The sequence below is a fragment of the Hyperoodon ampullatus genome, assembly GCF_949752795.1.
Source record: "Hyperoodon ampullatus genome assembly, chromosome: 8".
Lineage (NCBI taxonomy): Eukaryota > Metazoa > Chordata > Mammalia > Artiodactyla > Ziphiidae > Hyperoodon > Hyperoodon ampullatus.
Genome location: NC_136921.1, coordinates 72650120 through 72662686, shown reverse-complemented (window position 1 = coordinate 72662686; position 12567 = coordinate 72650120). Strand labels below are relative to the sequence as shown.

At 49.4% G+C, this 12567-nt stretch overlaps 1 protein-coding gene across 1 annotated transcript; it reads left to right on the top strand.

The window, feature by feature from the left end:
* Positions 1–2463: 2463 nt before the first annotated feature.
* On the top strand, positions 2464–6930 carry NR4A2 (nuclear receptor subfamily 4 group A member 2; the record flags this gene model as incomplete). The annotated part of the gene is made up of 6 exons (XM_079709964.1): positions 2464–3329; positions 4124–4253; positions 4648–4811; positions 5747–5949; positions 6335–6513; positions 6674–6930. The coding sequence occupies exons 1-6, from the start codon at positions 2466–2468 to the stop codon at positions 6928–6930; spliced, it is 1797 nt and encodes a 598-aa protein (XP_079566090.1). The 5' UTR covers positions 2464–2465.
* Positions 6931–12567: the final 5637 nt, after the last annotated feature.

Here is a 12567-nt window from a genome sequence, read left to right as displayed (position 1 = left end):
GGCTCCGCGGTCCCGCTCGCCTGCCCAGCCGCCGCCTTCCCCTGCTCCCTCCCCGCTCTCGGCGCCTCCGTTCCCTTCGCCCCTCTCGCCCACCCCTCCCCGACCCTGCCACCCCGACTCCCGGAGGGAACTACACTTTGGCCGAGTTGAATGAATGAAGAGAGACACGGAGAACTCCTAAGTGAGTAGGTGCAGCCCGTACAGCTCGCGTTCTTTTATCCTTCTTTCTGTTTTTGCACGTCTCTTCTTCCCGCTTGTGTGGTGCAGGTTCTCTGGAAGTGGGCGCCGAAGGCGCGGAGCGCGAGTGGGGCCGGAGGATGGGGAGTAGGTGTGCGCAGCTACAGAGGGCATTTGTCGGAACTCCTGCTTTGCCACCCAACAGAGGCTTCCAGGCTCCTCATTGGTGGACGTGAAAGGGAGGCTTGCACAGTTTCGGGAGCTGCGGACTTAACACGCGGAAATGTGCGCAAAGTTTGCTCTTGGTGCGGAATTGATTGTGGTCTTTGGACACGTAGACTCCAAGTCCTGTGTATACGAGGGACCTGGACGCTGCCCACAAAGTGACAGGGAGAGTGAAAGTTCTTCAGTTTATGTGTTGCTTGGGAACTGTATCACCGCGGCTGGCCAGCGTGCCCGTGTCTCTTGGGTATTGTTGAGTAAGGAGGGGCGGTTGGTAGAGTGACCTGTTACTAAGTTGCTTGAAATTTCTGGTTTTGACATATGCCGCGCTTGTGTTTGTGAGTTTGTCAGAGAGGCAGAGACAGAGAGACAGACTATTTAGAGTAGTTATGAAGCTGCGAAGTTACCAGAGGGTTAATATCCAGCACAGGCATATCTGTCAAGGGTCTCCTTTCTTTCTACTTTTTCTGGTTACCCTCCCTCCTCCATGAAGCAAGATTATGAAGGGGGGTGGGGGAGGAGAACAGAATTGGATGTTTGGCTTTCTTTTTCATTAGTAATACAATCGTCTATGCTCTAGAATGCCTTCCAAGTGGGAACATCTGAAAAGTACTAGGACACAAGAATGCCTTGTTCCAGCAAGTAAGCAGATTGTGGAAGGCTGGATAGGAAAGGTGCTCAGCTTGCTATGTTGAGAGGTGCTTCAAACACCGGTGCCACTATTGGATATGCAGCATTTCCCTCTCCCTGAAACTGACTAAGATGCTCCTGAAAAAATAGGGTCCCCTGTTTCCACCTCTTGGCCATTAAAGATGAAAGACAAATTTCCTGGAGAAGTGAATGCCCATTCACCTGTATCCCCAAACCCAGTACTCCATCAAAAGCTCTTAGGAAATCCAGATGCTTCCATTAAGATTGCCTTCAGGGCTACCAGGCCTTGCTAACATTTTGTAACTCCTAGGGGGTGAAGGAAGAGATTGTTTTCACATTTTATATTCTTGACTTCTACTTCCTTCCCTGCTTCCTAGATGAAAAGCCAGTTTCACCACAGGAAAAAAAAATTCAAGAGAAGGTTCCAGTGCTGTATTTTATTAAACCCCAGTTTCTTCTTATTTAGTTTTGAATTAAACTAAAATGGAAATGACACTCCCCTCCACTGCCCCCAAACACCCAGTAAAGGGGCCAATTTATTTCATCATAAATAAGTACATGGAATACCTTTCCTTCTTCAGAGGTATTCTCTGCAAGGATCAACACAGTCAATGGGTGAAAATTTCTGTTGTTTCCAGCCATCTCTTTTAGACATTCATTTTAAATGCTGTTTGATAAAGGCTACACACTAATTTCCAATTAAACAATCAAGAAAGGCATAGAAGGGCCTGCCTGGTGATACAGATGCCCAGCCAAATCTGTCCAGAAAGTCACCCTAAGGCTTCCTGTGTCTTTATTTCAGGGAGGAGATCTGCCAGGCTGGGCTCTCCACTGCTTTTCTAAAAATCTTGGAAACTTTGTCCTTCATTGAATTACGACACTGTCCACCTTTAATTTTCTCGAAAACGCCTGTAACTCAGCTGAAGGTTAGTGCAACTTCATTTTTTTTCTTTCCCTCCCCCGAGTTCCGTAAACGTCAAGAAACAGGGCAATGCGATCTTTCCCAGCAAACCCTGTAACTTAAGTTTTTCCCCCCCGACCCATCGCCTTCGGGAACAAGTTTCTCATTGTGCAATTCAACTTGATTTCTGGATTGAGCTTGCTGAACCCGAGCTTCAGAGGAAAGGCTCATTGAAGAGGGATTACCCATGAAAGGGGGCGGAGGGGGAGGCGCTGGAAATATCCGGGAATGGAGACTGTAATAGCTTTCTAGTTCTGGGTCTTTATTGGATCAGCCTTTCCTTGTCCTGCACCGTTTCGCTCCTCAGTATTCGCACTCTCCGCCCTTCCTCTCGCGCCCCTACGTGCTCTCTGACCGCCGCGGGCTGCCGGTGTAGCTCCAGGTGTACCCGAGCCCGGGAGAAAGTGTTCAGTTGACCAGGCTGAGTGTATATTACCCTGTTTCATTTCCAGCCATGCCTTGTGTTCAGGCGCAGTATGGGTCCTCGCCTCAAGGAGCCAGCCCCGCTTCTCAGAGCTACAGTTACCACTCTTCGGGAGAATACAGCTCCGATTTCTTAACTCCAGAGTTTGTCAAGTTTAGCATGGACCTCACCAACACTGAAATCACTGCCACCACTTCTCTCCCCAGCTTCAGTACCTTTATGGACAACTACAGCACAGGCTACGACGTCAAGCCACCTTGCTTGTACCAAATGCCCCTGTCCGGACAGCAGTCCTCCATTAAGGTAGAAGACATTCAGATGCACAACTACCAGCAACACAGCCACCTGCCCCCCCAGTCCGAGGAGATGATGCCGCACTCCGGGTCGGTTTACTACAAGCCCTCCTCTCCCCCGACGCCCACCACCCCGGGCTTCCAGGTGCAGCACAGCCCCATGTGGGACGACCCAGGCTCCCTCCACAACTTCCACCAGAACTACGTGGCCACCACGCACATGATTGAGCAGAGGAAAACGCCGGTCTCCCGCCTCTCCCTCTTCTCCTTTAAGCAGTCGCCCCCCGGCACCCCCGTGTCTAGCTGCCAGATGCGCTTCGACGGACCCCTGCACGTCCCCATGAACCCGGAGCCGGCGAGCAGCCACCACGTGGTGGACGGGCAGACCTTCGCTGTGCCCAACCCCATCCGAAAGCCCGCGTCCATGGGCTTCCCCGGCCTGCAGATCGGTCACGCGTCGCAGCTGCTCGACACGCAGGTGCCCTCGCCGCCGTCGCGGGGCTCCCCTTCCAACGAGGGGCTGTGCGCCGTGTGCGGCGACAACGCGGCCTGCCAGCACTACGGCGTGCGCACCTGTGAGGGCTGCAAAGGGTTCTTTAAGGTGAGCCAGGACGGGGGCGGAGGAGACAGGTAGGGGCCCCCTAGTGCCCGGAGCCTCAGAGTGCTGGCTCCACCGGGGTGCAGGCGCCCGGCGCCAACTGGCCCCTGACCGTCCGACTCCCGGGGTCCACGGGGGCTGCCCTGCAGCCGCCCCTGGGCTGCGGCGGAGGCTCCTGGGTGCCTGGGAAAGGGAAGTTGGAAGACCGGGAGACCCGGGGTCGCATCCGCCGCACGCAGCCGACCCGGCGAGCCCCCGCCCGAAGTTGCCGGAGCTGAGTTGGAAGAGGGTCATTTGCATGTGCTAGGAGCTGTCTTCTCTGTTCAGATTGAAATTGGTTAGGACAGAGAACCGTGTCTGAGCTAACCAAGTGGAACAGAATTCCCTATGGTCAAATTAAGTGATCTCTTTATTTCGCCATCCTGATTGAATAATCTTATCATTTTAAATAGAGAAGGTCTCTAAGGAATGTAAATAATATGAATGCCCACGGATTTGTATTTACTGAGCGTCTCCTTCTTCTCTTGGCATATAAAACACAGCAAGGAGCGGCAAGGTTAGCTCAAATGTTAACGCTATCAATTTTCTTCTGTTAAATGCCCTGGGGGAGGAAAAAGAGAAGAGAGAGAAAGAAAAGGAAAAAGAAAAAAAATAAAAAGGAGTTGTGTATGTGTTTGTTTATGGGGAGGGTGTGTGGATCCCGGCCGTTCAGAAATTGTGTCTGGATTCCCTGAATTGTTGGATTTTCAAGAGAAAAAAATATTTTTTTTTCCGGCCTGTATTGTCTCCTTTTGCAGCGCACGGTGCAAAAGAACGCCAAATACGTGTGTTTAGCAAATAAAAATTGCCCAGTGGACAAGCGGCGCCGGAATCGCTGTCAGTACTGCAGATTTCAGAAGTGCCTGGCTGTTGGGATGGTGAAAGAAGGTAGGTTGGGGCCAGCAGCCCACTCCCCAGTCTGCGCCTTTGGGGAGCTTCTGCTCCTGCCCCAAACCCACTTCCCAGAGCCGGGGCGGGGGCGGGGGGAGGTCTCCGGCTTCCCCCGCACCGGCCTCTGGCCTCTACGACTCGGCAGCTGCCTGCTAGCCCATCCTGCCCTAGGAGAAAGCCGCTAGGCCCTTCCCGCCTTTAACTATACGACCCATTGGGAAGATGACATGAAACAACCCCCCCTTTTCTACACTTCTTGTCAGTAAAGGCTTTACAAGCGCTGGGGCGCTGCCCCGCCCCGCCGGGTGCCCCGCGGCTGCGGCCTTCCTCCGGGGAGGGGCCCAGGCAGCAGCTGGATCTTGCTTGCCCTCACCCGGCGATTCCTTTGCAGTGGTTCGCACAGACAGTTTAAAAGGCCGGAGAGGTCGTTTACCTTCGAAACCGAAGAGCCCACAGGAGCCCTCTCCCCCCTCGCCCCCGGTGAGTCTGATCAGTGCCCTCGTCAGGGCCCATGTCGACTCCAACCCGGCTATGACCAGCCTGGACTATTCCAGGGTAAGAAGCTGGCGCGGGGGGGGATCCTTCGGACAACTGACAGATGGGCAGGACCCCTTCCCCACACCCATCACTAACCCCCAGGCCCAAGGGATAAAGGAAGCATGTGAGGCTGTGGCTTCACAGCCCTGGGCAGGGCCACAGAAGACAGATGGCGTTGCTAGGGCTGCAGACGTGAGGACAGGGCAGAGGAAGGAAGAGAGGGTAGGCCACAGTGGTCAAACCTCTGTGAGGCCCCTTCCCAGCACCACAGTGCAGACACACACACACACACACACACACACACACACACACACACCCCAGTGCCTCTGATGCCTAAACCAGAGGCGGTGCAAAAGCCCCCACTTGGGTTCTATCACCAGTCCTCCATTGAGATGCTTTAATCCTCATTCTCTCTGGTGCCGTCAGGGTGAGGGATGCCTCCTCCCGGGTCAGGGAAGGGGAAGAGAAGGGGGTATGAGGAATGGCAGTGAACGGGGGAATCAAGTGGTCAGATTCCTTTTTTACCCCAGCCATGAGAAATGTGTGCGCTTTAAATGGAGGAAATGTGCCGGGCAAGCCTAGAAGCAAACCTAGAAGCCACTGCAATTTTATTGAGATTTGCAAAGGGCGTCTCTGCTCGAGACCCACTCTGGGACTGGCATGAATACTAACGTGTCAATTGTTTTGTGGAGATAAGAGTGAACGTTTCCCAGGGCTGGTTGGCACCGTATTTAGTCTATATGGAAATGGTAATTTACATATTTAAAGCAGCGACCTCATAGCACCATCCCTAATTGAATTAATTGCCCCGGAACATCTAATTTCCTTACTGGTCAGAGAGAGGTTTAAATTGTTATAAAAACCTGGCTCCCCTACTAGAAACGAGGTTAGCAATTTCACGGGTTATATATTTTAGAGAACCTCATTAAGTGCTTTTTAAAATGAAATTCCAGTTCCAGGCGAACCCTGACTATCAGATGAGTGGAGATGACACCCAGCATATCCAGCAATTCTATGATCTCCTGACTGGCTCCATGGAGATCATCAGGGGCTGGGCGGAGAAGATCCCGGGCTTCGCTGACCTGCCCAAAGCCGACCAGGACCTGCTTTTCGAATCGGCTTTCCTAGAACTATTTGTGCTGAGATTAGCATACAGGTAAACGGAGAGGGCGATCCAGAAAGGCTGGGAATGGAGGAAGAGAGGAATCAAGAAAGGAAAAGAAAGAGGAAAAGGGAAAGAAAAGGGGGAAAGAGAACAGAACGGGAAATAAATGAGGGGGAAAGGAGAGTAGATAAAAGGAAGAGAAGGGAAGGAGTGAGGGCAGAAGCCTTAGATGAATGGAATGGAGGTGGGATAGGGGGCATTCTTGATTGTTATGAAATTAAACCCTTTCAAGGTCCACTGGCCTACGTTTTATTAACTCTTTGGTAATTAGGTGCCTCTTAAATCCCTCATTTATTGCTCTTCAAGTAATTAGTTGTTTAGCTTTGTTCTCTCTCTCTTTTTCTCCCCCTCCCCCTCTCTTTGGTATTAATTGCAGGTCCAACCCAGTGGAGGGTAAACTCATCTTTTGCAATGGGGTGGTCTTGCACAGGTTGCAATGCGTTCGTGGCTTTGGGGAATGGATTGATTCCATTGTTGAATTCTCCTCCAACTTGCAGAATATGAACATCGACATTTCTGCCTTCTCCTGCATTGCTGCCCTGGCTATGGTCACAGGTCAGTACCACAGGCACAGGGCACTTCTCCAGAACTGCCCAGTGGGATTCGTCCCGGTTTTCCCTTGCTGCCTGCCGACCCCCCCCCCCCCCCCCCGGTCCTGTCAGCTAGCTAACTGCTCGGTGCATTCCTCTTTTGTTTCCGGTTGTGTTTTCTGCAGAGAGACACGGTCTCAAGGAACCCAAGAGAGTGGAGGAGCTGCAAAACAAGATTGTAAATTGTCTCAAAGACCATGTGACTTTCAATAATGGGGGCTTGAACCGCCCCAACTATTTGTCCAAACTGTTGGGGAAGCTTCCAGAACTCCGTACGCTTTGCACGCAGGGGCTACAGCGCATTTTCTACCTGAAACTGGAAGATTTGGTACCACCACCAGCAATAATTGACAAACTTTTCCTGGACACTTTACCTTTCTAAGACCTCCTTCCATGCACTTCAAAGAAACTGGAAAGAAACCTAAAACTGTCCAGAGGGGGCAAGTCACAAGGGCAGAGAGATCCCCCTGAGCTGCCTCAGCTCTAGCCGGCCCCCACCCCTTCCATACACCTTGGCCCTTGATCTCTAAAGAAAACAAACAAACAAACAACAACAAAAGCAAAAACTGTTACTATTTCCTAACCTGCAGGCAGAACCTGAAAGGGCATTTTGGCTCCGGGGCATCCTGGATTTAGAACACGGACTACACACAATACAGTGGTATAAACTTTTTATTATCAGTTTAAAAATCATTTTATTGTTCAGAAGGAAGCTTCTTAATGTATGACGGAAAACATTTGGCCATGTTTGGTTGTTGCAGTTAAGACAAATGTAATGCACATAGACACATACACACACACCCACATTGTAAGGGGACCCACAAGTATTGCCCTTTAAAAGACTTCAAAGTTTTCTGCTGTAAAGAAAGCTGTAATATATAGTAAAACTAAATGTTGCGTGGGTGGCATGAGTTGAAGAAGGCAAAGGCTTGTAAATTTACCCAATGCAGTTTGGCTTTTTAAATTATTTTGTGCCTATTTATGAATAAATATTACAAATTCTAAAAGATAAGTGTGTTTGCAAAAAAAAAAGAAAAAAGAAATAACCACAAAAAAGGGACAAGCATGTTGATTCTAGGTTGAAAATGTTATAGGCACTTGCTACTTCAGTAATGTCTATATTATATAAATAGTATTTCAGACACTATGTAGTCTGTTAGATTTTATAAAGATTGGTAGTTATCTGAGCTTAAACATTTTCTCAATTGTAAAATAGGTCGGCACAAGTATTACACATCAGAAAATCCTGACAAAAGGGACACATAGTGTTTGTAACACCGTCCAACATTCCTTGTTTGTAAGTGTTGTATGTACCGTTGATGTTGATAAAAGAAAGTTTATATCTTGATTATTTTGTTGTCTAAAGCTAAACAGAACTTGCATGCAGCAGCTTTTGACCGTTTCCAGAGTGCTTATAATATACATAACTCCCTGGAAATTACTGAGCACTTTGAATTTTTTTGTTTTTTGTTTTAATGTCTAAGATTGTCAGTTAATATATTATTTTATGTTTGAGTAAGAATTTTAATATTGCCATATTCTGTAGTATTTTTCTTTGTATATTTCCAGTATGGCACACGATATGAGTCACTGCCTTTTTTTCTATGGTGTATGACAGTTAGAGACGCTGATTTTTTTTCCTGATAAATTCTTTCTTTGAGAAAGACAATTTTAATGTTTACAACAATAAACTATGTAAATGAACAGAATTTTGTCTTCTTTCTGGGTTAGGAAAAATGATGACTAAACAGCAGTATACAATAGACAGAGTTGGAGATTGATTTGGGATAGGTCACTTATTCAACATCTGAGTTTCTGACAGCTTAGACCTATTCTGGCAAAAGGAACTGGGAAATTGAACTAATTATCCAGTGAATTCTGTACAGTATTTTTCCTTAACCGGAATTTTCCAGTGTGGCAACCTACATTTATCAGAATCAGGTGAGAATATCTCAACTCTTCTGATAACTTTGCCAGTAAGTGCAGCTTTCAGAAGAGAAGTTCAGGAGACCTAACAGCTTTTGAAGTTTTGCAAGGTTCGAAGTCCTATCAAGTTTTTGTCTTGCACAATGTTTAGAAAGTATCTTTTTAAGACTCAGAAAGTCAACATGGATTTGTAGTGTATTAAATATAATCTCTGATTTTTCCCACTCCTTGTAAAGGATCTTGGAGGAAGAGCCAAGCATTTTGGTCCCTTTGGGCCTTGGGTCGGTGGTCTTTGGCATAGAGCAGAATAGAGGCATTTCTTACAACTTTTTGTTTTCCTCCTTCAGTGAATAGTGATGAGGTTCAATCTGCAGTTTTAGAATAATATTTCCGTCTTAAAAGTTTCTCAGGTAAAGGACAAAATATCCATTTGTCAGGTCCTGGGTCTTGTCAGATACAAACAAGTTATACCAAAGTCTCTAGGATTCCACCCAGCACCAACTTTTAGCAAAGAAAGTAACTAACACTGTAGAAGCCACTTCTGGAACCAGCTTCCTCTCAGCGACCTGGTCCTTGGGTGGTGGAGGTCCAGCCAGTTTCGCCTCTGGACAGCTGTGAATTCATAGAAAGTGCAGGATGGGGGTGGTTTTCTTCGTGGGCCCTGGTGGATTTCAATTGGCCTCCCGGTCACTGAAATTTACAGAACGTGTTATTATTTTTAAAATGCAGAGTTAGAACAGTAAATTTCCAGGAGAGTTCTCAGGTTATTTTTACTTTGCCTTTTCTTCCTTAAAAAAAAAAAAAAAAAAAAAAAAAGACATGTTTTGCGGGTCGGGCAGTAGAGATAAGGCAGGTCTCCGTGGTAATTTAAGGTTATTTACAAGAGATACGTTTCTCTACAGGTAACTCTGAGGGGCAAAAGTGTGTGGCCACATAAGAGATTAATAAGCAAAATGTCCAATGTCCTAGCTTCCTTGAAAAGATGGGGCCTGCCATTTCCTTTGATTTTCACAACTTCTGCTCAACTAAAGCCGAACACTAATAAGCAGAGAGAAAGAGAAAGCTCTTTAGAAATGCTGGGAGTCTGCAGAGCCGTCAGCAGTCATCTCCCAGGTGTCTGCAACCCCGAGACAATTACATTCCGACTCAGAATCCTCGAGAGTTGAACCCAGAAACGAACTCTGTTGCAGGTTCTCCCTTAAGGAAGCGGCTGTGCATCACCCGAGGCCAGTGGGGTGTCAGGTAGTGCGCCTCCCGAGAATTTGGGGTGAAAGGAGGGAGGGATGACTCTCTCCCATGCCCGCGTGCAGACTGCACCGGCTCCGCGTATATTTAGTTGTAATTCCTAAATTGAAAAGTGGCTAGTCCTTTTCCTGCTTCACAGTTACCGAGTCAGTTTCCAACTCCCGGCTGCGCACTGGGTTGCGCGGGGAAAGAGCCTCGCACGCATCTATCCTGCAGCTTCCGGTATCCGTAAGGCTGAGGACTTTTCCTGTCCTGGTCTTTCTAGGAGTAAAGCCCAAGAAAAGCAACAGACATGATGCGTTGCAAAAGACAGAAGTTTCATGGAACTCCTATAGAAATAGATTAAAACTTTATAATGGGGGCTTCACATAGCCCTCCTCTCCCCAAGTCCTCTTAAGCATTTCAGTTACTGTGTGTTGTTTCAGCAATGGAAATATTTTATCATTGTTCAGAAGACATGACCATACACTTCTCAGCTCTGAAAGAGGGTCTCATTTTAAGTCTTCAAGGTGTCTAGACCCACGTCGAGTGGTTACTTAGAACGCCCTGAATTTATGGAGAGTTGCCCTTAATACAAAGCACGGGTGAGCAGCGCTCCTGCCTGTTACTTGGTGCGCTCCGCTTCTTTACCGTCCAGGCGACTGCCACAGTCTCTCCAAGAACCCAGGCGGCCCTGGCTCTGACTTTCCGCTTTCGCGGAGAGAAAGAGGCGGGGGGGTTGAATTTCTGGTCCTGATTCTAACGAGAGAGATAGCCTGGTCCAGAGAGCTGATAGCACCCTGCGGTGACAGCGGCACCCAACGACCTTACCTTGTGTATTTCATTTCGGTGCTCGACTCCATCCCTAGAGAGTTGGTGTGCCCCCTCCACTAAAAATACCGGTCATAAGTCTTATGGGACACTGGTTCTTAGAGTGCAAGGAGCCGGACAAGGAGAAGCAGATATTCCTGCCAACTTAAGAATGTCGCTTGAAGATTGCATTTCACTTTGCCATGAGAATCTCTCGGCATTATCTGCGCTTCAAAACTAATAGTCAATTACCTAATTGTATGTTAAACCTAGGCGTCGGCAGTGAATACTTCCAAGCTACAAACACGTCTGTGAGGGGAAAGTTTTATTTCATCGCAATATTTTGATCACAGAGTTTTCCGCTACAGGATGCATTACCATCGCGCCAGGCCCTATCCAGGGTAGCGCTACCAGGGCCCTTCCAGGCATGTCGCGGGATGCGCATCTTTGCGCCACCAGCTCCCTGCCTAGCTCCGCACTTGCGCCCGTTTCCTTTTTTATCCGCCGCGCGGCAGCGCGGAGGTGGCTGCGGAGAGTGAGGGCTGGGGTCTCCCGGGCCGGCATCGCTTCTCTCGGTGAGGGAGGCTCCTGGTTCTGTCTCGAAGCCGTGTTGCTCGCCGCCACCTCAAAAATGGAGACAGGTTCTATCGAGGTGGGAGGGGAAAAGAGGGTATCTTGTTCCGCGGATTTAAAAACTTTTTTTCCCAGTATTATTTCGACGGTTGAACAAGAGGTCTGGGAGTGAGTATCTCTAAAACATGCTCCTCCAAAAGGGGTTTTAAGGCTTCCCCCCACCTCCGCCTGTGCCTGCTATTCGGGAACAGGAACTGTCGCTACGTGGGCGCGCCCGGAAATTCCTCAGTAGTCCAAGCCTCCTGTGCGCCCCGCGAGTTTTAGAGTCCCACCGGGGAGGGATGGAGTTTGGGGTCCCAGCCTAAGCCCAGTCAACGGATCCTCCCCATGGGTCTCAGCCAGGACTGAAAAGAGCGCACCCAGTAGCAACAGTTTTCGGGAAAGGTTCGGCCAAGATCTATGCATCTGGCAGAACTCAGCCAGGGGATCGCGTTTAGCAAAGCTGCATGTTTTGGGGTTCAGTCGATACTGGCTGACTTTACTAGTAAAGCAAGATAAGAACTCCAAACAGGGCCGTCATTTTTTTGTAATTCGTTTTTAATAATAAAACAAACACGCACAAATCCACGTTTCATTTTTACTTTTGAATTTTACTAGAAACTCCAAATTGGGTATTACGCATAGCCATTTAGGATGGTGAGGCTGTCGTTTAAATCCATCTTCCCTCAGTCTTTCTGTTTCCTGAGCACGACTGGAGACGACCGCTGGGGCCGCAGGGTCTTTGCTCCGACTTTAATTTTGCGCTTCTTTAGGTTAAGTCCCACTTCCGTAGGAGGGCGCTTGCCGGAGCGGGACAGAGGGGCCCCACCCAACGCTAGGGGCGTAAGGAGGTGGCCGCACCCCTGGTTCTTAGCCGCGACGTGCGCTCCCTGCCCAACAGACAGTGGCGGGAGAACTCCGGAGAGCGAGGCTCCGGCCGCTTACTCCCTACCCCCACGCCCTCCCCCTAGGCTCCCCCCTCCCAGCGTGGTCTGGTTTTGAGGCCCCAGAATTACTGGAGAGGACGTGGCTCCGTTTGTGGTTCGGGGGTGCGAATGCGGGGACGCACGCGCTCCAGCTTTGCCCGAGGCGTTCTGGAGACTTAGAATTTGACTCTGAAGGTTGCAGCAGGAGACTTTGCCCAGGGAGCCCTGGACCAATTAGGACGAACTCGCTCGGGTTAACTCTGTTTCCTCCGTTTCCTGCCCTGCCCTCCCCAGCTGCTCCTTGCTTCTTTCCCAGCTGTTCCACGTCCCCCAGGGCCGGAGGCCGCAACAGGTTCCAGTCGCCGCGTGGCCAGGTCCGGTGCGACAGGGCGCGAGCACGTGCGGCCGAGAGCGCCCCTGGCTTCCCCTGCACCCACAGATCAGTGGTCAGTCTTGGGTCTCCCCTAGTTGTGAGCCGAGCTGGAGCGTCCATCCACTCCAGATTTTCCTGGGGAAAATCT